The sequence below is a fragment of the Talpa occidentalis genome, unplaced genomic scaffold, assembly GCF_014898055.3.
Source record: "Talpa occidentalis isolate TD23 unplaced genomic scaffold, MPIMG_talOcc4v2.1 talOcc4.4, whole genome shotgun sequence".
Lineage (NCBI taxonomy): Eukaryota > Metazoa > Chordata > Mammalia > Eulipotyphla > Talpidae > Talpa > Talpa occidentalis.
In genome coordinates this window covers 99,075,569-99,100,311 of record NW_023604295.1, presented here as the reverse complement: position 1 = coordinate 99,100,311, position 24,743 = coordinate 99,075,569, and the positions used below count along the sequence as shown (strand labels likewise).

Below are 24,743 nucleotides of genomic sequence, written 5' to 3'. Positions count from 1 at the left end.
CTTAGCAATTATCAAAACCTATTTTCAGCCAAGTATTATAAATAAAGTGTTTGGTTTAAAGCATGCTATTTTAGGTGTAAAATATGAGATGACTATGAAAGTATGAGACTGTTTTGCTTGTATGGTTGGCAAGTAGTCCTGATAGTTCTAAAAGATAAATTCTGCAGCAGGTTTGGAATAAGATTGGCAGTTTGGAAGCAGGATAGTTAGGTCATTTAAATTCCTTTCTAAACCAGCCATATTGCTTCATAGCCACAGATTGTGGAGTACACTTGAGATATAATACAGGCAAACGTAAAGCAGGGAATGACATGTATAGATAATTAGGATTTCTCCTGAGTCTGTCAAAACTATCAAAAAGAAGGAAATGACAGGCTTATTTTGTGGGTGTTTAATTTTTGTTCGTTTGTGGAAAAAATTGTCCTTACCTTTGCCCTTCTCAGAGGGAATTTTATGTCTGCCTCACTCCCTGCTTTGTAAAAGTTCCCTGAAACTGGATAAGAATAGAAAGACCATCTTTGAGTGCCAGGGTATATACACCTTTATTTTACAAACCTGACTTTAAAATTGTGTTTTTCCTTTCCAATCATAGCCAATTTTAGAATCAGGAGCTGTAGAGCTACTTTGTGGATTAACCCAAAGTGAAAATCCTGCTTTACGAGTGAATGGAATTTGGGCTTTAATGGTATGTTTCATTGTTATATATGTCATTGACAAAGAGAATAGAGCTGTCATCAGAGTTAAAACAAAAGAATGTATTGTTTGAAATATCTGGAATTTTGTTTTTTAAAAAAATAAATTTTTTTTGGTCCATTTTTCTAAGACCTGGAAGACTCAGTATTCAGCTAACAAATTTGAATATAAACTGGTTGCTTGGCCACTGTGTGCTTCAGTTCTCCTATTTGTCATTAAGAAAATAGCCATACATTGAAGCTTGACCTATCTAATTTTGGGGAAACAAATTTCCTCATTATGAACATATTGATACCTATATAGAGCTACTACCTACTTTACAAAGCACTTTCATGTCTCCTTTGCTCTTTATAACAACTTTGTGAAATAAACTAGGAAGTATTCAGACACTAAATATATTGGTGTTAGTATTTATTATCTCTGTTTCTTATATCTACCTTATGACTGGGAAACTGGAACTTGATGGGTAAATGAATCCTCAAAGGCCTCACAATTGAGTGATGGAAATGGATTTGGAAGCTGCCCAAGTCCATACCCTTCACCCTTTTCTGTGCTGTATCTGCTGTCTTTTCACACAAATTTTGGGTTAGAAATAATCACCCTCTAAAAAGTCCCTGAAGCCAGTATTTTCACTTTGTCCCAATTTTTAGCACTTCTTTCTTGAAAATTTTTCCTAGGTCTTAATTTTTTTTTAAGCTCTCTTTCTACCCACCTTTTCAGGGAACATTCCTCCAAGTATCAGTACCTTTACCCTTAAGTTTTGGGGACTTAATCTATTCTCATGGTATTTTCAATACTCTTAAAAATAACCTGTGGGATTTCATTTGAGGGTTCCTTGACAGTAAAATTTTAACGTTGAAAATTGAATTTATCACCCCATTCCTCAAATCTATAGTAACTGTCTTGTTCTCATCAGTCCCCATATTACCAGCTCTGTACACAAAATGTAAAACCTTGGAATTGTCTTTGGTCTGGGTCTCTGGGCACCCTACCCAATGTTCTTGCTCTGCCTTGCAAGAATGCCATGTCATTGTTACTTGATCTTTCATAGTCTCAGCTCCTTAATTAAAAGTAAGTTCTTGGAGGGCAGTAACCACATATTACAGTCATTTGTTTATAAGAGGTTTTGTACCAAAAATTGATCTATGAGTTATTCAAAAATTGCCATTTTTTTCTTCAGTTATTATAGTTTCAGGTTAAACTGGGGCTAATACAAGTGTCCAGAAAGGAGAAATGAAACAAAATAGCTACTGGCTATCTAGAGTTGTTAGTAGCTTTGATAGATCTCCTACCAGCTGGGGAGCTTGTGTAATGTGGCCCAACTATATCAACAGCTAGCATGGCATTCTGAACACAAAAGGTGTTTCAGTGCCAATAAAGATAACAGATCTACTACTTATTTTCATCTATAATAAAAGTCGCTCTCAAAATTGATGGCACAGTCTAATTGTTTAATAGTCATTTTGTTATTAAGTGCACAGAAAGCAACTTGATAACCACAAGGATGTTCTCAAAATGTAATAGTGGGTTTTGTATTTAGTTAAGAAATCTTAAAACACTCAAATGCCCATATCAGGAAGTGGTCATGTTCTTCATATAGGAGTATATGTAGGAGTGACAGAATTCTAAGTGACTAATGGGAATCAGAAAAGTAAGGTGACTTATGCTTAAGGATTTTCTGCAGATTTGTTTTATGCTTTGAAAATTATCCGTTACTATTACAGTATAATTTAGTAAAGCAAATAGAGAAATGATTCTTGAAACCTCTTTAATCCTTTCAGAATATGGCATTTCAGGCTGAACAAAAAATAAAAGCAGATATTTTACGAAGCTTGAGTACTGAACAGCTATTCCGGTTATTATCAGATTCAGATCTGAATGTGCTGATGAAGACGTTAGGACTTCTTAGAAATCTCCTCTCTACTCGGCCTGTAAGTAAAATCACCCAGGTTTCCAGATTAGGTCCTCTTGCATATGCATTACAAAACATTGTCATCCTCTGCTCCCATCAGCATCTGCCCACAAGTGTGATTCAAATGCTGCTCCATCCCAGAGTAACAGGGGGTGGATAATCTAGAGCTGCCACCTGACTCTCCATGTCTGCACTGCCTGTCATATCTCCTTCTCCTTCCTTTGCTGCATATGAAACTGCCTTGATTTGTTTCTTTATGCTTACCTGGTCTGCTGACCAGGATGGGTTTTCTCATCTGCCTAAATCACTTATCTCTGGGTCCTCTGCATCTTTCCCTTTGGAGAATCCTTTTCAGTGCCATTCTGTAGACACCTCCCACCTCATCTCACTGGCCACCCACATTTACTGGTTGGCCTCTGAAGATGTCAGGGCAGAGAACAGTGGATGTGCATCAGAACAGGAGAGGCTGAGCCTTGCTAATGAGCTCCCTCATTGTTTTCCAATATCCCCTAAGCTGTAATGTCAGTGGCCTCCAGGTAGATAGATATATGTTACTGGTCCCCTTCTCTGTGCCTCATTTGTGTTTGAATTTTCTTTGTATATTTATGCCCCAAGATAGTGTTAGTAAACACACACCCTATTATTTTCTCTGTCTCTGCCTGCTTCCTTCCTCCCCCACCGACCATTTTTTATACTTCCCTTTTCCTTAATATCTTCAGACTTAAAGATCCCAGTGATTACAGTTCTATATTCTATCAGACCAGTTCTGTGCTCTCTTCATCTTCAAGTTATCAAAATGAACAACAACAACAAAAAAATTGAAGGCAAAATGCAGCTTCAAGATAGTACAAACACTGTTCTTTGGCATCGAGTTCTGTATGCTACAGTGTTCTCTTTGAAGCAGCTATGTATTGTATTGTTTAACTATTAGAAGCCTTCTGTTCTTTTCTATGGTCATTTTCTTTGTTCCCCAGACGATAATTGTGGATTTCCCATTGTTTTGCAGCATATAGATAAAATAATGAGTACTCATGGAAAGCAAATTATGCAAGCCGTCACCCTTATTCTGGAAGGGGAGCATAACATTGAGGTCAAAGAGCAGGTATGTGTTCCCTTTTTTTGAGGAATATCTTCAGTGTGGGAGTACCAAGAAAGATCCTAGTCTCCTACAATACTCAAATCTGTGAAAGACGGGATGTTGAGATGGGAGGTGCTGTAGAGACAAGAAAGGTCTGAGGAAAAAGAGCTTCTATCACCCTTCAAGTCTCTTCAAGAATTCTTCCTCCTGCAATAGAAGAAAACATCACCAGAGTTGTAGTTTCACCCTCTGTGTCATGCACTGTACAGACTGTCCCTGTCTCCAAAATGTAGCCACCTTCGATCATCCTAGAGTAGATCTTTCTCTGGGATTGACTACTTCTAGCCCACTCTCCCACCATGCTCTGCACTCAAATTCCTGCAACTCTGATAAGATAATTCCTTACGCTGGGCACGTTTTTCATTTCTTTACTCTTGTGCATCTCTGTCCTTTATTCCTAGTCTATTTCCCTACTTTATTTTGAGTTTCATTTGGGCAAGTTTATAAAAATACAGAGGCTATATATTCATCAGGGGACAGTTTGGGAATTATTTATCTCTGTTTCCAGGGATTTACTATAGAATCTTTTTTTTTAAGAGAGTGTGTGTGTGTATTGGCATAGAAGATCTGGGGTGTAGGCCAGAGGTCGGGGGGGGTGGTTGTTGAGAGGATTTACTGGAGACACAATGTGGGAGCAGAACAGGCAGATATACTGAAATTCACTGCTAAGGGGAGCAGCGGGACCTGTTGTCTCTTTTATGAAAAGGTGTTTAGCTACAAATTCAGTTTCTTTTATAAAAGTAGGACTATTCAGGTTATTCATTTCCCCTTGAGTGAGCTTTGGTATCCTTTAAGGAATTTGTCCAGTTCATCTATGTTTTTAACTTTATTAATATAAAAATTTTCATAATCTCTTATCTGTTTAAAGTCTGTGGTAATCTTTGTAGTGTCTCCTCTTTTAGTCCTTATATTCGTAATTCCTTTTTCCTAATCAGTCTGACTAGAGGTTTATCTATTTTCTTAATATTCTCAGAGAAGCAGCTTTTGGTTTCATTGGTTCTTTCTTCCCTATTATTTTTCTGATCACTATTTCCACACAGTACAAGATTGATGTTTTTAAGTTTTTCAGATTATACATTCTACTGTAGCAATTGACTATACTGTTCTGGACTGAAAACAGCTACAGACAATATATAAACAAGTAGATGTGACTGTCTTTCCATAAAACTGTTTACCAAAACAGGCAACAGATCAGATTTGGCCCACAAGGTCATCATTTGCCAATTCCTAATCTAGATCATTGATTTCCAGTTGAGAGAAAGAAACTTTTGACTTAGCTACATATGTTAAATCGGCATGGTCCAATTGCTCTCTTTAGGATTTGGTTCCCCATCTCCATAGGAACATTTATAGTTGGGTTGGGATGTCAAAGCTGACCTATAGCTCAATCTGCCATGCTATACAAACCTGAGAAGGCATGGAGGTATTCTAACATTCTGTGAAGGGGAATCACTTGTCTGTCTTGTTGAGCTAATCTGTTCTAAGGAATGTTTCCTGAAACGCCCCCATCCCCGAGCCCCCTTATATTCTGTCTTAGTAGGTAAAAATGGGGGTAATTCTTCCCTAGAAGAATTTTAAGGTGCTTGCCATTTCCTCTTCCCAGGAATACCTGTGTCACAAAACCTCTTAAATTCCATTATTTCCTTTCAAGCTAATTCATTGAAGTAGGTCTTTCTGGTAAGGAATGGGGGTAGGGGAGAGCAGAGAGCAAAAGAGAAAACACTTATATTTTCTCCTGTCCTGCTTTCCAACCAGGCTATACATTTTATTCTCCTTGCTTGGCCTTAGTCCCTGCAATTTGATTGAAGCCTGAAAGAATAAGAAGAATAGGAAGAAAAATTAGATAATTTTAATGTTTACTTAGAGCCTGGGAGAGCCCAGTTGGTGAGGACCAGATCACTACCACTGATGAAATATCACCTTGCTGACTTGCTCTTCAAAGGTGGGGACATTGTACAACTTGGTCTTCTGAGTCTATTTCTGTAATTCCTTGGGAAAAGAGCAGAACAAGAAGGAATAAGGCATTTCCACATGTAATTTTCATTTTGCCTATATTAGTGAGTCTGATGGTGTCAGATTTGAAAAATTTGTTAAGACATAGGTGGGAAGGGGGATTGGCACTCATTGTATCCAATGATCTTATCAGCCTCACCCTATCAGATGGGGCTGGAATATAGGTGGAGCAACTATCAATTATATCAACCTACTGTCATCTTGAACTTGAATGCCTTAAAAACAGTTGACTATCAATTCCTTCTCAAACTAATTGCTCCTGTTAATTCTACTTATTACTGTTATGTATGTGTCATCATAGGATCTTTCCAGTAGGAGATTAATCAATAAGAATAAAGATTTGGGGGCCTCCCCGGTGGCACAGTGGTTGAGCGCTGGGTTGCGAGGCTGCCCACAGCCTCTGCAGCGCCGGTTTAATCCCCGGCCGCCAGGCGAGGGTCCACATGACACGCAGACCTCTCCTGCCGCCCGCTGCTCCCCTCAGCAGTGTACTTCATCAGTCTGCCTATTGTGCTCTCGCTCTGGCTCTGGTGAATTCTCTCACTCTCCTGCACTTTTGACTGTACCCAGTGCTTGTATAAATAAATAAATAAAACTTTTTTTTTTTTAATGAAAATTAAAAAATTTTTAAAAAAGAATAAAGATTTGGGCCTCCCTGGTGGCGCAAGGGGTTAAGCACAGCACGAAGAAGCTATCTGCAGCCTCTGCAGCACGAGTTCAATTCCCCTGGCGGCCAGGGAGCTACCCACATGGCGCAGCAGACCTCTCCTGTCTCGCCCGCTGCTCCCCTCAGCAGTGTATTTCAGTAGATCTGCCTGTTCTGGTCCCCATTCTGTCTCTGGTGAATCTTCTCACATTCTGCACCTCTGGCCTGTACTCCAGTTCTTGTATGCATAAATAAATAAATCTTAAAAAAAAAAAAAGAACATAGATCTATAATTAGTTTTCTTAGGCATAATAGTATGGCACATAGGAAAACATCATTTTTCTTAGATAATATAAATACTATAATACTTAGAGGTAAAGTATCACATTTGCAATTGTCTTTGAAATGGTTCAGGAAAAAAAGAAGAAAAACACTTCACATACATATGTGTACACACAAACCCATATTCTTTAGAACAAATATGGTACAATGTTTTTGAATGTTGAAACAAGATAATGGATATATAATGGGTAAATTTTTTTATAATTTAATAATTTTTAACAAGAGAAAGAGGGGACCTCCCTGGTGACACAAGGGGTTAAGCCTCAGCACTATGAAGATCTCTGCGGCCACAGCAGCATGAGTTCAATCCCCAGCCAGGACACTAACCCACATGGCCCAACAGACCTCTCCTCTCTCACCCACTGCTCCTCTCAGCAGTGTATTTCAGTCAGTCTGCCTGTTCTGCTCCCCACTCTGTCTCTGGTGAATCCTCTCTCTCAAACACACACACGCCCTCCCCACACCTCTGGCCAACACCCAAGCTCTTGTATGCATAAAATAAATCTTAAAAAAAAAAAAAAACGAGAAAGAAAGTGCTCCAAACCTGTTTCCCCCCTTGCTATCCCCTCAACCCTGAGAAATTTAAATTTAAGAGTGTTGTGCCTGCTAGGACTTCTGACAGGCTTTCTGCATACAAGATCACTTTGAAATCTTATCTTCCCCAGATCAGCTCTTTCCAATTTCTGGGCATATCAAGGTCTCCTTGTCATTTAAGTGCCCTGGAATAAATAGTTCTCCAGTGACTGGTGACATCTTGAATTACAAATTGCATTTTCCATGCCTCTTTTATCCCAGAGCCAACCTTTTTGGTTCCAGACTCACTGTCACTATCTAGTCGCCAGTGTATTAATCTAGGAGAATTAAGACTGCACACCTTTAAGATATCTGAGCATTTGAGCCATAATAAGATTACAGTCTCTTCAGTTAGCTATCGCTTGCAGGCTTAGTTAGCTTAAGTCTAGGTTCCAAGTTGGAGAAAATTTTTAAATTTAGATCCCATCCCCACCTCTCATCACTTTCTTTGAGTGATTCCTAATTGTGCTCCAGGACTCAGTGTTACTTCCCAAGAAGCCTTTCCTGATCTTTGCACTAATCTTATGCTTTCCAGTTGTACTTTTACCACAGTTACACTTCAGTGAAATGTTATTGTGTGACAGCTTCAAAGTTTGGGTGTGTGTTTTATTTCTGTTTCACCCGATGCCCTGTGGGTACATGCATGTTATAGGTGCTCACTAAATGTTTGGCGATTTGCTCAGACTGGCACTAACTCAGTATCCCTACCCCTGTCCTTTCACCTTTACCTTAATCCTTCCCACCTGCTGATCTGACTGTGAGAATGTAACCAAGCAGCCTCTTTCTCCAGTACCAATGTGACTGCCTTTGATATACCATGACATAGTCTCTCTCCACCTTCCACATTAGGCCATTGTAGACCAAGCTTCTTTACACGTTTTGCTTCCCTTTCTGTTCCCCTAATTGGATTCCAAAAAGGCAAGAGATCCTAACTGCAGTGACTAGTGTAGCTGGTGGACAGGATTCAGGCCTTTACCCCAAGCATGAGCTTGGGGGCAAGTAGCATTCAGAGGGTGAAGGATGAGAGTTGCAACACCTGTGGAGCTTCCACCAGAGAGACTACATTTGAAGGAAGCTGTGGGTGATTATAAGAGCCTCTCTCAGAAATGAAATTTTCAAGAAAATAATAAATTATATTTTCCCTTTGATTTATGTAATAGCCTGAACTGTAAGTCACGACTACCTTTATTCAGTATGGCTTATACCCAGAATGAAACAAATGTTTGGTTTCTCTTTTGTGTGAGATGAATTGTTTTTTAGGTATGGTTACTTTGTTGGTAATGACACCAGGAGGTGAGAAATCAAGGCATTCATAATGGAGTCTGTGAGAATCAGTGCATTTCAGGTGGGAAATTACCCAAGTTCTTGAGAGAGATTGCGTCTGGGGACTTGAGAGCCTTGCTAATCACTGGCCCTTTGTTCTCTTCTAGACATTGTGCATCCTAGCCAACATAGCAGATGGGACAACAGCGAAAGAACTTATTATGACCAATGATGACATCCTGCAGAAAATCAAGTATTACATGGTAGGCCTTTGTTCCTTTTCACTGCTCTACACTAGCTATACTTTAGAAAGCAGGAACTGTAACATTGTTAAAACAAATGGTGTAGAGATTTTGAAAAGAGGAATATACTCTTCTCTGTAACAACACATCAAGGACCTCTTTGAAGGAAAAGGAGCAACGCCAAGTCTTTAAGCTTGTGCCATTTGGCAATATTACCACCCACAACCCCACTCCTTACCCTTGCCATCCCTTGATTGCTTCCCTCTTAATCAATGAAGACTTGAGACTTCAAGCCAAGACTCTTGGCTTTCTCTCAGCACCTTCCAATCCTTGTCTTCCCTTTCAAGGCTTCAATACCAGGTTGATGACCCCTATAGCCCTTCAGCATCTCTGGTACCTGTTCTTTGACCTCTTTGCTTTCAAACACAATCCACCTACTGTCCTGCAGTTTCTTGTTATTAGTAGAAACTGCCCTTTGCCAAAATCTGGATATCAAACATCCCACCTTTTTATTCTGTTGGTATCTCTTAGCAAAAGCTTAACCATGGATAAACCTGTTTCTCTTTGCTTGCTTGTCAGAGTTAACAACTGCAGAGAAAAATATAGGACCAGACTGTCTGGTTTCATGTTATATTCACAAAACCCAGGCAGGTGCTAAGAACTACCTGATATCCTTCAGTGATTCGCCAGCAAGCTGATGCCCTTATTCTCCAATAAGTGTAGGTTTTTGCTTTCTCTTCATTCTTTAAACCTCACCTTTTCTCTCACCATCACTCTTAGTAATGACCTCACCTTTTGTTTTATTAAGAGACTAGAGCTCATTATCTTTCAGTGATACCATGAACAAAATCATTTACACCCCTCCTTTTTATGATGCCTTATAAAGTCCTGTCTTTGACCTTATTCATCTTGTTCCTCTCATCATCCCCTTATTCATCTTGTTCCCCGACTCATCTTGTTCCCCTCCTTTCATTCACTATATTGACCTCTTTCCATTTCTTGAAAAGGTCATGCTCTTTTCTACCTCAGGACCTTCACACATGATGACTTCCCTGTCTGTAACACTTTTCTCCCTGCACCCCGCACCTTTATGGCATGCCCTCTCACCTTTAAAATATCAGTTCAACTGATATTTCCTCATGGACTATTTGTGTGGGTTGTTCTTTTTACTGCATTCTGTACTCATCAGAGCACTTAGATCAGTTGTACTGTTATATATTTGCTTGTGTGCCTACTAATTGTCCCTTCTCCAGAGAAGAAGAAGCAAGGACTGTCACAGTGGTATATCCATCACCTTGTGCAGAGCCTGACCCTTAGTATGTGCTCAGTAAATATTTGTTGAATGAAAACCTTACTGTTTGAACCCCCCCCAGGAACTCCTTTATCCTTCCAATGCCAGATCCACATCATATCTCTAATCTTTCAAGGTTCTCCTGATTTCCTGTACCCATTGAGGTACACCTATTCTCTGCTACTATTCAAAGCTGAACTTCTTAAAGGCATCTTCTTCACATGCTATCTCCTTCCTCACCTCTAAATTCACTTTAACCCACTTCATCTGACCTCTATTTGGATCTCTTAGCTTAAACTGTTCTGGCTAAAGTCACCAGTGATCTTGATGACAAATCCAAAGGATAATTTTCTCTCCTTATCTTACCTTACCTGTAGCAGACTTCAACACAACTGACCATTTCCTCAACCTAGAGACATTCTTTTACCTTGGCTTCTATGACACATACTTCCTTGCTTAGCGCTGCACCCTTTTCTCTCTCTCTTACATGCTTTCCTGAGATTGGTGCTTCCCAAACTGTTGTACAGTGGAATCTTCCTGAGAGCTTTCAAAGACTTGTCACTGTCCCCTTCCTTCTGAGATTCTAATTTAATAGAATCTGGGGGATAGCCTGGACATCAGGATTGTGTAAAGTTCCCCAAATGGTCTTATGTACAGTCAGAGTTAAGAATCATTGGCTTAGGGGAATCTCATCCACTCCATGACTTTTACTGTCTCTATGCTGATGACTTCCAAATTATATACCTCCAACCTAGACCTCTCTTCTGAATTCCGGACTCATGTCCTTCTGCCTATTCAACATGTATATCTCCATATGACTGTCAGAATCCTCTTGAATTTGATATTTTAAATGAATTTTTAATTATCTCCTCTAAACCTAAAGTTCTCCTCTCCTGGTCTTTCCCCTTCTCCTTATAGTGGCTCTACTCTCTGGCTCATTGCTCATACCTAGGACTCAGTATTTCTCTAGTTCTTTTACATCATTCATTCAACTTATCGGAATGTCCCATTAGCCCTTCCTCCAAATCTGATCTTGCACCTATTTACTTCTTTCTCTAACACTTCTTCCCGCAGCCCAATCCCAACAGCCCGATCTGCCTGATTAACTATAAATAGGCTTCTAAGCACATCTGCACTGACACTCCAATCCCTTCAGCCAGGTAAACTTCCAAAAATGTAGAATAGATCTTTTCCCTCCACTTCATGAATCCTTCAAAGGCTTCCTGGCTTTTTGGTGAGAGTACCGACTCAGAATGAAATCCATAGTCCTTAATCTGGTCTACAGAGGCCAAAAATTGAGCCATGCCTACTCCTCTTAGCTAATGTTACTCCAGTTTTCCTTTCCATTATGAGTAAGTATATACCTCATATCTTTTCAGCAGCTTTTCCTTCCTCTCGAACCCCTGACTCCTTATTCTTTGCTATCACCTTCCTATTCTTTAAGTCTCTGAGTAAGTGTGCCTTCCTTCAAAGAGATCTTTTCTAGGTACTCTATCAAAAATAGATTCCCACCCCTCCACCTTGAGTTTTCTGTGTCACAGAGAGCAGTTTGCTTTTTCAAAAAAACATGTATTGAATGACGAATGAATTTATACATAGTAAATGCTTGTCAGATGCTGTTAATTTATTCAATAAATAAATAAAAAAATTCATTTATTCAATAAATATAGAAAAACATAGCCTAAGTTAAAAGCATAAAATTACAGTATGCCAGTGTTTCTGTGTGCATGAGTTGAATGATATAAATTGCAAACTGCACCTATGACACTATGGCTAGTCAGAGGGTTTCTAAAATTTGAATGTCTTTCACTGCTCAGATTACCACATTCCCCATCACTCCCTGTTGCCTTTAGCCCAAACCTTTTGTCCATTAGCACTAACTTTGTGGCCCCTTGAAACATTTGAATTTGAGAGCTCTGCTTCAAACTTTTAGGCTATTAAAATTGCCTATGTTCTGTCACATAAATGACTTCAAATGAGGTTATCTCCATTTGTGTTTTTTCCTTTCCTGTATCAAATAGGGTCATTCACATGTCAAACTGCAGCTTGCCGCTATGTTTTGTATATCAAACCTCATATGGAATGAAGAGGAAGGTAAGAGATTGGTGAGATTTGTTCTGAAGAAATTTACAAGGCCCCTGATAGGAAAGGCAGCAATATGCCCCTAAGATCCTGGAGAAAGGTACTGGTCATTGGAGCCCAAGCACCCAATAGGGTCACCCTGGTATGAAAATCATGGGACTAGCCTGTGTCAGCTTGACAGTTAACATTGGGCCTCGCTTAGAGTCAGCACTGCACCAGATTACTAGGGATGGGAATAAAGGAGACCATAAAGAAGTGATAGACCTTACATTTGAAAGAACTGAGGAGGAAGATGGTGAGATGCACTTGAAGGACATGAGAGTTGAGAGTGGGTAGGAGCATAGGCCTTCCATTGTGTGTAGAGGAAACACATATGTGGCCTACAGACAGATTAAGCTCCATGTTGCTGGAGAAGAAGGTGCATCAGTGAGAAATGATACGGTACAAATGATGAAGCAGCCGGTCTCTGTAGGTCAGAGGTTCTCCACTTGACCGCATATTAGAATTACCTAGGAATTTTTGCAACAGCTCAGTTAAATCAGAATCACTGGGGGTGGGCTTCTTGCATACATGTTTTTAAAACTCCCCCAGGTGATCCCAGTATACAGCCAAAGTAGCAAACAGAGGCATGAGAGCAGTAGGTCTTCGTCCTGGGTTGCATATGAATCACCTGGAAAACTTTTTTAGACTTAATATTTTTGGGGGGTGCTACCCCTAGTGATTCCGGTTTACTTGGTCTAGAGGAAGTGAGCGCATACATTCATCACTGTAGGCTCTTCAACATCACTCTGCTCAGCAGCTGTATCTAAAACAAAGTAGAAGGAAGAGAACCAGATTCAGTTATAGGTCTAGAGACTGAGTACCATCAGGCACCAGGGAAACAAAGCTGTGCTCATGTAGGGCCTCGTCTAATTGGAAGACAGAACAGAGCAGTATGAAGTCAGAACTGTCCTGAGCTAACCCAGAGGAAGCAGAAATTGTTGAGAAGTCAGAAGGAAAAGAGAAGAGAAGGGAAAAACAAGACCTGTTTGGAGTAGGAGGAGGCTGGCTTGTTATGTCTAGAAAGCAGAGATGAAATTAGTACCTAATAGCAAAGGGTCTGTGCAAAGGTGAAGAACTTGAACTGGAGAAATTAAACAGTCAGAACCCAGGGTAGACTGCAGGCAGGACGGTTGAGAAGCAGAGAGAACAGTCAAGAATGCTGTCAGAGAATGGAAGCCTTCAAGGACCCAACTACAGTGAAGGTTGGGATGGAGGGGTGGGGAGTGAGAGTACTGTAAGGCTCCAAATTATTTATTGTACATACATCAAAGAGAGGAGCCTCCAGGGTCACATTTCCAGTAACCTGTGGGCTTTAATCTCTTAGGTTCACAAGAACGCCAAGATAAGTTACGAGACATGGGCATCGTAGATATTCTACACAAACTGAGTCAGTCACCAGATTCAAACCTTTGTGACAAGTGAGTATCAAAGTGAAAGGACGTTGCTTTGGTGTTCATTAAATTATTTTATGAAAGACTTTGGATTGCTTAGTAATTCACATGACCAAACAAAAACTTTTATTTTTTAACTTTTAATTTTTTATTGAAGTAACATTGATTCACAGTATTATATAGATCTTAGGTATACAGCATTATAAATCAATACCTACATATACATTATGTTAGCCACCCAGAAATCTCATTTGCATTTTTCACCACACAATCCACCCCTTTTACCCCACTTATGCATCTCCCTTCCCCATCCTTTCTGGTAACCACTATTTTATTCTTATGGTCTAAGAACTTGTTTCTGTTTTGTTTGTTCTTTAGTTTTGTTTCTTTATTTTCTGCATATGATTACAATCATCTGGTGTTTGTCTTTCTCTGTCTGTTTCCTTTCATGTAGCCTAATATCCTCTCGGGCCTTCTGTGTTGTTGAAAATTGCAGGGTTCCACCTTTTTATAGCTGAATATAATTATAAACTCTTTCAGATTTTTAGATTCTCTTTTTAATTTTCTTTGAGCCATCTTTGTGACTTTTGAGTAAGAGATAAAGTAATAATTAACAAATTATTAAAGATTCTCCTCTTACTCTGAATTAACTTGAGCCTGGGCCATCTTAGGGTTCTATAAAGAAGCACCCTAGGGGCCTCCCCTGGTGGTGCAGGCAGTTGATCGCAGCGCTGTGAAGCTGTCTGCAGCCTCTGCAGCGCTGGTTCGATCCCGGCCGGCCGGCGAGGGTCCCACATAGCAAAGCAGACCTCTCCTGTCGTGCCTGCTGCTCCCCTCAGCAGTGTATTTCTTCAGTCTGCCTGTTCTGGTCCCCGCTCTGTCACTGGTGAATCCTTACCCTCCCGCGCATCTGGCCTATACCCCGGCTCTTGTATAAATAAAAAAATAAAAAAAAAAAAAGGCACCACAGGCTACTCCATTACATTCCTTTAATGATTAGACTAGAGGTCCTCCCTGGTGGCACAGGCAGTTGAGCACCGCACTGTGAAGCTGTCCACAACCTCTTCAGCGCGGGTTCGATCCCAGCCCGCCAGCGAGAATACCCCATGGCGCAGTAGACCTCTCCTGTCTCGCCCACTGCTCCCCTCAGCAGTGTATTTCATCAGTCTGCCTGTTCTGTTCCCTGCTCTGTCTCCGGTGAATCCTCTCACCCTCCTGCGAATCTGGCCTGTACCCAGGTTCTTGTATAAATAGGAAAATCTTTAAAAAAAAAAAAATGATTAGACTAGAAATGCATGTTGCCTTTTGGAAAGCAAAAGTGAAGGCAAAAAATAAAAACATACATTAGCTGAAAACCTCATTGAGGGGTCTCCCTGTTGGCGCAAGGGGTTAAGTGTCAGCACTGTGAAGCTATCTCCAGCTACTGCAGCACGAGTGACCCACATGGTGCATCAGACCTCTCCTGTGTCACCTGCTGCTTAATCCATCTGTTCTGCTCCCCACTTTGTCTCTGGTGAATCCTGTCACACACGTGCGTATGTCACAAACATACGCACGCACGCATGCACGCACGCACTCGTGCGTTTTCCTCTGGCCTACACGCCCAGCTCTTGTATGCATAAATAAATAAATCTTTAAAAAAGTTAAAATAAGAGCCTCCCTGGTGGCGCAGCAGTTGAGTGCTGGGTTACGAAGCTGCCTGCAGCCTCTGCGGCGCCGGTTCGATCCCCGGCTGGTCCCCGGCCACTGGAGGAGGGTCCCACATGGCGGGCAGACCTCTCCTGCCACCCGCTGCTCCCCTTAGCAGTGTACTTCTGTCCTTTTGCCTGCTCTGCTCCCCGCTCTGGCTCTGGTGAATTCTCTCACCCTCCGTGAATTCTCTCACCCTCCCACACTTCTGACTGTACCCAGTGCTTGTATAAATAAATAAATCTTTAAAAAAAAAAAACAGTTAAATTAAAATAAAAACCTCATTGAGCACCTGGCCTGGCAGTGACCACGAAGGAGTCCCTAGCCTCAAAAGAGACATAAAAAGTTTTTCCTAGCAGTGTCTACTCCTTTTAACAGAGCTTTCACTTGCCAGCTCACTTTTGTACATAACAGTAACAACAGCAAGAAACCACTCTCATTTCCCAACTCTTGAGTATGGCTCAGAAGCCTCTCAGGGTTTGGCTCTGCCTTTCTAGCCCCCCTCCCCCATGCCCACCCTATATACTACAGCCATAGCTGTACCATTACAGAATCAGACCTCCATGCATTCATACATTCTGTTCCATCTGATTTCTCATCCTCAGTTCCCTTTCCTCAAAATTCCCATTCATTCAACAGATTTTTTTTAAATACCTGTCTCTACCAGCCACTGTCCTTGCTCTCCTGCAACTTATATTCTAGTAGAGATTATAATGAGCCAATGAATGTGTAATACAAAGCAAGTAATGAAAGGCATTGTGAAGAAAAATAAGTAAGGTGAGGGAATGGAGAGTAAGAAAGTTTCTTTTCTTTTAGGTTAGTCAGCAAAGTTCTCTGAGGACGTGGCATTTGATCAAAGACCTGGATGAAATAAATGTCTGCCAGGTAGATGTTTAGAGGAAGAGTATTCCAGGCAGATGGGACAGTGAGTTCAAGGCCCTGAAGCAGGAGGAGCTTGCATGTTCAAGAAACAACAGGAAGACCAGTGGGGCTGGAGAAAAAAAAGCAAAGGAGAGTGGAAATGATAAGACTTATACCCAGAGCAGGTGAAGGCCTTGTGGGCCATAGTAAGGACTTTGAGTTTTACTCAGAGTTTGATGGAAAGTCATTGGAAAGTTTTGAGCAGAAGAGATAATTTATGATTTGAATTTTTAGAAGATCACCTTGTTCGCTGTATAGAGAATTGTCTAGCAGAGCAACAATGGAAGCAGGAGACCAGCTATACAGCTTCTTACTGCAATGCTGTAGTAAGAGATAAGGGTGGTAGCAGTAGAAGTATTGAGTAGTTGGATTCACAGCTTAATCTAAAGGACAGGATTTGTTCATGGATTTGACGTACAGTGTTAGGAAAGGGAAATGCCTAGATTTATAACCTAAGCAACTTGCCATTTGCCAAATGATAATGAATACAAAAAAAGTGGGTTAGGATAGGGAGAATCAAGAGTTCTTGTTTGGGTATATCAACTGGTGGATGCTTATTAGATATGCAAGACATTCAGGAGAGTGGTACAGAGGATATAAATTTGAATGATAAAGCCACCGAGCTCCATAAAATTGCCTAGGGAGAATAAAAACAGAGAAGAGAGGAGTGCTGGGCCTCCCCGGTGGCGCAGCGGTTGAGCACTGGGTTGCGAAGCTGCCCGCAGCCTCTGCAGCACCGGTTCAATCCCCAGCTGTTCCCCGGCCACCAGAGGAGGGTCCCACATGGCGTGCAGACCTCTCCTGCCGCCCACTGCTCCCCTCAGCAGTGTACTTCGGTCCTTCTGCCTGCTCTGCTCCCCGCTCTGGCTCTGGTGAATTCTCTCGCCCTCCCGCGCTTCTGACTGTACCCAGTGCTTGTATGTATAAATCAATCAATCAATCAATAAACAAATCTTTAAAAAAAAAAAAAGAGAGGAGTGCTAAGAACCAAACTCCAGGGCCCCCTAACATTTAGGGGAAGACAAAACAATATAGCAAAGGAGCCAAAGGAACAACCAGTGAGGCAGGCAGAGACCCAGACACACTAGGGTCCTGAAAGTAAGGGAAGAGAATGCCTGGGCAGTGGCCAGCCATCATTCAGAAGTTAGATCAGGTTTTCACCTCCAAAATGTCTTCGTGATTTAATCTCTGTGTTACCCCCCAGACTTTGCCAGGACCCATAGCCCCCATAGAAGATACCACGTTGTGTTATGGTTGTCTGCTTCTCTGTTTTCTCCACACGGAAGAAGCACTTGGTAATTGCGTCTTGAGTAAATGGCTTTGCCAGACTCATGCATGCAAAGCAGGTGGGGCCTTTCCTTCTGGAAGCTTACCATCCCCAAATAACTGCCTCCCAAAACAGCTACTCAGATGAGTGTCACATCAAAGGCAGGTCAAGGCCATCCTGGTGCTGAAAGCTGGATTTGAGCTGCACCTTGAGGACTGGAGTCTCTGCCTCCACCTCACAGCAGTGGTAATGGCTGCCAGCTTAAATGCCAGCCTGTTTCTTCTGACTTGAGAGCCAAATCGTTCCCTGGGTTTTTCTCTCAATTCAGAAATGAAACGAGTTCTGCATCAATCCTCTCTGGCATGAGCTGAAATACTATGAGAGACCAGTATGAAGTAAGATGGCTTTGAACCCTGCCCTACATTGCTTAGACCACTGTGGTGCTGTTTCTTTAAATTTGTACAGCACATAAATTTTCAGCAGCTCTTCATTTAAACCCTATAAAAGAACCAAAGTCTAAGCTACCCCACCCACCTCTGTCTAAGGAAAGTTAATCTCGCCTCCAAGACCATCCACCTGAAAGACTCCTTAGATAATAATGGCAGGCAGATAATAAGGAGGTCTGAGGTCCTCAATAATCAGATATAACCAGCCCCTGAGAAGGACCCCAAAGGAACATGCATTGGCAGTGTAAAGAGTAATTCAGAATTTTAAGTCTCGTGTTGACAGTCCCACCTTGCACAGTAAAGTCTGTTACCTAAGGAAGACCTCTCTCAGGTTCCTTCTGTCTTTAAAGTCTTTGTGATTCTTTGACTTTCAAACACTTACAGATCCAGAGCCATATTACTTAAGCAGCCGTTTCCACTTCAGAAGACCTTCAGCTTTTGGATTGTCTTTAAGGAGTAACCTGGGGCAGCTTTCAGAAAATAACTTTGTAGGACCCACCTTGCTCATAACTTGGAGCCAGAGGTGTGTGGAGCCAATCTGTATAGATTGTTTGCAACTATCATTTTTACAGTCTTAGATAATTGCAAGAATATTCCTTTGTGCATCGCTTTTTAAATCTGTAGATTATGTCCATTCACTATAGAAGCGGCATTGGAGACCAGCTTATTGCACACCCAGTCTCCTTGGTATATTTGTATCAACTAATAGCAACTAAGAATAGCCTTTTCTTTTCATAAGTTAGAAGCAGACACCATTGCTGAAACCATGACTGCAGTGTCTTAGAAACTTAGCTCGTGATGGGAATTGTAAAAGAGGCCTCTTCAGTCTGTGTTCAAAGGAAAGTACTTTGCACAGATGAGGATAGGGTAAATCACTGCTTGTGTTATATCTTTTCCTTTCCAACTAGTTACCTTCTTTCCCAATCACTGTAACACCCCACATCCACATTAATCAGTGTCATTAGGCATGATGAAAAGTTGATGAAAGTGGAACCCTTCTTCCCAAGTTTTGAGGCATTTGAACCATGAGATGCCGTCATCCCATGAACTCATGGCTCCTGCCAGGAACCTTCTAATTAGTACCTAAACTCCTCTTCCTTATCAGTTTTCCTCTTAGCTTCCCAGAACCCTGAGTGCCCACCCCTGTGTCCTGGAGCACTAGGTAAAATCTGATTGGCCATAGGAGAGAGTAAAGAATTGCAGATCTATCACAACTACATGCCAGTGGCAAAGGGAAATTACAGCAGTAAGTGGGCTGCAGTAGGTGTGAGGGCCAGAGCAGGCTTTTGTAAGAGAAACTCAGGCAGGGGGAGGGTGGATCCAGCATGGGTTTAAAATATCTGCTGACCACAGATCTCTGCCCCTTAAGGTAGGTGCTGGGCTAAGCTCACCCCATATTAGAGATCTGCCTTTTCAGATTTAGACTTCCCCAACTACCATCTTTGAGCCACAGGTTTTGCCTTAAATACTCTTCTGAGATATGGCTGACAAGAACTTTGTGATTTCAGGGCAAAGACGGCACTGCAGCAGTACCTGGCATGATGGGAACGCCCTGGCACCTGTGAGCACCCACATCCTTGTTTAAGGAAGTACAGGAACTAGCCTCAATTGATTCCTTCTATTTGCACAAGTCACCTTGGACTGCAGGGAGCTGTTTTGCAAAAGCAATTTGGTAGGCTTAGATCTCAAATTCATCTTGAGAACATTTTTTGAGGTAGTAATTTCCTCAGAGGACTATTGTGTTTTGTTGGTTTTTTGTTTGTTTTTTGGTTTTTTTGTTGTTGTTGTTGTTGTTTTTTTTTTTTTCTGAGCTACCTGGACTCTTTATTAGAACAATCAATCATTTTCCTTTGGACCTACAATTTTTTGCCTATGCTGCAGCCACTTTGTGAGCGAGAATGAATGTGTCCATGCACACATGGGTCTGTGTGTGTGTGTGTGTATGTGTGTCCATGGGTCAGAATGAATGGGTGTGTGTGAGGGATACCTCAAATTTTTCTTTTCTTATTTTGTGTGAAAATCTCTTTTCTACAGATTTTCCAGGGTTTAAGCATTGCTTGCTGTATGAAAAACTTTACTGAATTATATACAGTTTGAATGAAATGTTATTTTAAAAACAAAACAATTGTTAAGTGTTCCATAAAGGTTATGTTGAATTTTGGTCAGATGAATATTTGTAAGTAAAGAATATATGCATTTCTGAACCTCAACTTACATAGATTTTCTTTATAAAAACAAACAAAAAAAAGAAGAAAAAGAAAAGTTTGGCTATAGTTGGCCTGAAAAACAGGCACTATATGTGGTGCTGTGCAAAATAGTAAGCTAGCATCTTACTGCCGTCATTATCAGCAGGTACAGAGCTGCTCTTCAGCCTAATTCAGTAAGCTCTCAGGCTTCCAAGTCAGATGCAGAGGGTGGAGTGGACTGAGGTTACAAAGTCACCATACTTTTTTAAAACTTCGAAGGGAACTACAACTACTGAGAGTGAAAGCCCAACTGTGACTCTGTGGGCTCCCGTTGGCAGGAACTGGCACCGAGAGCCTCCTGCCCGCCCTAATTCCTGCCACCTGGCATAGCAGTGTCTGCCAGGACCCAGACCCAGTCGTGGAACCTTATACTCAAACTGAAGTAGGTCATTACTTCCTGAAAACAGTCCTGTCACCTTGGGCTTCCTGAGACAGCATATATCACTGTGAAACTAAAGAATGTCCTGTAGATCCATCTATAGAAAGAAGCAAAGAAAGGAAACAGTTTAGAAAGCTGTTTTTCCCTTAATTATACTCAGTAAATGACTAGTCACTCAGGACTGCTACTTAAGTATGTTTTTATAAAGCTTGATTGAAATATTAGTGAAAGATATGGCTAATATCTTTACCTGCCTCAAGCCAAAAGCACTGAAATTTGTGAGAAAGAAAGAGAATCTCCCCAGGATGACTGACGATGACTTCTATTCTTTTTATAGCGGGTACTGCTTAGCCCTTTGCCGCTCTTAACTTGGCACCTGCTCTAACATCTGGGTCAGCTTCAAGTTGTAGTCAGCAGGTTGCTCTTGACTGTTCGAAGGTAGAACCAGCCCGCCTTTTCCCTTTGCTAAAAGAAGGTCCAAAAGGTCAAAGGCACTGCAGCCAGGAAGCGAGGTCTGCGTCCAGAAGCTCGCCCTGAGGTGTGCCGCCGACAGGATCCCAGGCCCACCATCCACTCCTGATGGGTCTGCTCAAGTCACAAACACCCCACCCCCAAACTGCACCTTCCCTGGAAGATTTAAACATGTTTGATTGCAAATGAATGTTTCTAAAATGTATTTAATATAATTTCTCCTGTACGCAACATGACCACCCAAGATTCAAACAGAAATTTCCAAGTTGTTATTTTTTCAGCACATCGCCAACTTAAAATCTGTCATGACAGGGACTTGGGTTTTGTGCAGCCATCAGGGTGCTAATGTGAAAAAGCCAATTTAAAGAAAATCTAGTTTATTCAGAATAAAGCCTTATTTAGGCCTGCTCATTGAGATTTCTAGTACTGAGAAAATATCCTAGGTTGGCATTTGTAACACAAAACACTAGAGAGTTGGTATTCCAAAGTACCAGGTAAATATAAAGAAACCAATAATGAATTGCTGAGACAATCTTGAACCCAAATAGCATTAGAAAGCTGAAGGCCCAATGAAATAACACTTCTACACTGAACTCTATGGATAAATCTTGCCTGTGACTATAAATAGATGGTCAAAGAAAAAGTGTTTTACTATAATTAACTTTTCTGATTTGAATGAAGGAAATGTATTTATTGAAACAGAGCTGTTTGCTGCTTTACACAGGTGCAGTGTTCAGTCAGCAAGGAAGGGGGAGGAATGGGACTTGGTCTTGTGTCTCCACTCAAGTTCTTAACAAAGCTTCTCACTCTCTCTAATACTGCATTCTGTTTCTCCTTTTGTGCCCTGATTGTAACCCAAAATTTATGAACTAGAAAAGAATGTCCAATTTAATAAGTTGCATTTTTTTCCTTAAGCACTTTATGCAGAACAATACTGGTAGTGTTTGGATAATATGATTTTAACACATGCTAATAAAAGCCAAGAAAAACCATGGCAACTTTTAAAAAAGAGTCTGTTTTCCAAATGTCTCGAACATTAGGAAACATTAGAAGATAATGTGTACTGGTTTTTGGCACCTGATTCTTAGTGACTGAGATGTTGGGAGGTGACTTTGTATTTCAGAGTGGAAGCCAGTGCCATGGGGTAACTGCTACAGGGATGCCTGCTGCAGTCTGGGGCCCCTCTATTCCTGGCCTCCAAAAGCCCCGCAGACCATTTGCAGGTCACCACTCCCAGCCATCAGGACCCCCCATCCCCATGTTGCATCTACTCCCTCTGTTCTCGCCTTTTCCCCTTCTGTAGCCTCAGCTCCATTTGCCACCGCCTGCTGGACTCAGACAGAGTTTGGCAAATGACCATCTGCACAGTGTACACACAGCTGCCATGCCCCCGCAGAGGTGCCCAGATGTTCTTCACCTGCTTAGTGTGTGCTCTGCTTTTCCCCACCTCCAAAATGTGGAGAAGCACCTCCTGACCTCACTAGAAACAGGGAAAGCCAAGGACACTCATCCTTGAATGTGGAGGGAGGCTGGTGAGTGGTTGGCAGGAGAGGAGAATTCTTTGAAAGGGAAACTTGAAGTGAGGCCTGAGAAAGGAGAGGAAAGGGGACCCCCCACCTGGGTAGGTGCTGGTCCTGCCCCAGTCCTGTCCCTTTGCACTGACTTCCCTGGTTGCTGGGCAGAGACACATGTCAGAGCAATTTGGGTCCATGGCTCGGCTTCAGGAAAAACAGGGCACTCCCAAGGAGCACACGGATCCTACAAGCCACCTTTCCTCCCTCTTTCTGTGCAGCCCCTGACTTCTGGCCTTGGCTCTGCCAGGAAAACAGCCTTTCACTGAGTAGATCACCAGTCTTCCTTGACTTCATGGAGCTGGGCCTGCCATCTGGCCTGTCAAGCACTCACACCCAGTCACTAAGAGACCTTAATGCCGAAACAACTGCCATCATGCACCTGACAGCTTCTGTTATAAGAAGCCAGATCCGGGTCTCTACGAAGAAATTCCATCCTCAGAGAGTGAGCTGGTATTTCAGAGACTCTCAGGAGCCATCTCACTCCGCCACTCCCCAAATCCTGCCACAGACTTTCTGGAGTGAGAAAGGAAATGCCTTCCCATGTAATAGAAGGCTACCCGTGTTGCCACCCCTCTCCTCTGGTCCTATCAATTAGTGCCCTTCCTACTCCCCCACACAGCCCTACCATTCCCAGCTACTCCTGGGAAGACAAAGGTCATCAGACCAGCGCACATCTCCCCCCACAGGGTCACTTCCCCCAGCTATTCTTCCTCTCTCTTCCCTGCTTTCAGATGCCTGATCTCTCCTCTCTTCAGTGACAGAAGATCCTTGGCATTTCGAATTCTGGGAGATCAAATAGCTGTCAGCTGGGTAAACTGCCGAGTACTTCATTCAGAACCACACAGCACCTGTGGTGTGTAAACCCAGGCTTAGGCCTCTAGTGCTTCAAGGTATTTGCCAGCTCTTAGGTGGGCACAAGCCAATCATGTCCCTTTTAAGCTCACTCATGAAAGGGAAGAGCACAGCCCTTTGGTGTGCTGTGTGTCTAGATTCTAGAAGAGTGGACTCAACTTTCTTGACAGATCCTGTTGTGCAGGTTCCTGCATGTGGTTGCTCACAAGGGCCTGTACAGTGGGCATGTGTGTTTCCATACAGAGTGACAAAGTCATGGGAGAGGCAGCTACCACCCTGTGTCACAGGCCTTGGTCTCTACCTTCCCATGGCCTGACTCATCCAGTTTGGTGCCAGCAAAGTGCCTCATGCTATAAGGAATGATGTCTCTCGAAGTGCAGTCTCCTGGCATCTAACTGCCCACGGACAGCATTTCTTCAAGTCAGGAGCAAAGTTCTCTGAAGAAAACCAGCAAATGAAGGTAATCACTGACACTGCATCGTGGTGTAGGAGATCACAGCCTTTCCTCAGAGAGGAAAGAGAATGCCAAGGCTTAGTGAGCTACAAATAAGCTGAAGAGCAAACTGGCTATGTGTGTTAATGTTCACAAGGGTAATAATAGTTTTTTTACTGAAAACCTCCTATGTCCTTCAAGGGCACAACCATGGAAGGACAGCTTAACCAGGCAACTCAGTGGAAGCCAGAGACAGCCTGGCCCCGTAGCAACTCAGGTTTTAAAATGAGCCAGAAACAGAAACCCCCAGAAAATGGGTGAAGGGAACATTGGGAAAATTAGATGAACCCTGACTCCAAATGTAACCTCCAGGTGTTGTTTTGTGAACATACCCTGATTGTTTGAGACCCACAGATGGGCAAACTCAGTAATATCAGGCCTGGTGGTATAGCCCGGAAGGTTGCTTGGTAAGTACTGAAAGCTGATTTACACTTCCCTCCATGTCCATATGTCCAAAGGGACATATCGAGTCCATATATCATGGAGTTGGATCCATGATTAATGGCATCCAATTTTGTTGCACTGTTTTCAAATTCATAGTTTATCAAGCTTCAATTTTTTTTTTTTAAGATTTTTTTTTTTTAATACAATAGCTGGGGTACAGGCCAGAGGCGCAGGAGGGTGAGAGGATTCACTAGAGACAAAATGGGGAGCAGAACAGGCAGATGGACTGAGAGTACTGCTGAGGGGAGCAGCGGTCGCAACAGGAGAAGTCTGCCATGCCATGTGGGAATCTCCCTGGCTGGCCAGGAATCGAACCCACGCTGCAGAGGCTGC

At 42.1% G+C, this 24,743-nt stretch overlaps 1 protein-coding gene across 3 annotated transcripts in view; it reads left to right on the top strand.

Moving 5' to 3' along the window:
* ARMC8 (armadillo repeat containing 8) overlaps window positions 1-22,043 on the top strand; it is a 107,226-nt gene extending 85,183 nt beyond the window's left edge. For all 3 annotated transcript variants that reach the window (XM_037525913.2, XM_037525914.2, XM_037525915.2), the window contains 7 exons: window positions 593-685; window positions 2,475-2,624; window positions 3,612-3,707; window positions 8,748-8,843; window positions 12,135-12,207; window positions 13,562-13,655; window positions 19,460-22,043. In XM_037525913.2, the coding sequence (XP_037381810.1) occupies window positions 593-685; window positions 2,475-2,624; window positions 3,612-3,707; window positions 8,748-8,843; window positions 12,135-12,207; window positions 13,562-13,655; window positions 19,460-19,493 (636 nt within the window). In that variant the 3' untranslated portion in view covers window positions 19,494-22,043. The remainder of the gene's footprint in view (window positions 1-592; window positions 686-2,474; window positions 2,625-3,611; window positions 3,708-8,747; window positions 8,844-12,134; window positions 12,208-13,561; window positions 13,656-19,459) is intronic.
* Window positions 22,044-24,743: the final 2,700 nt, after the last annotated feature.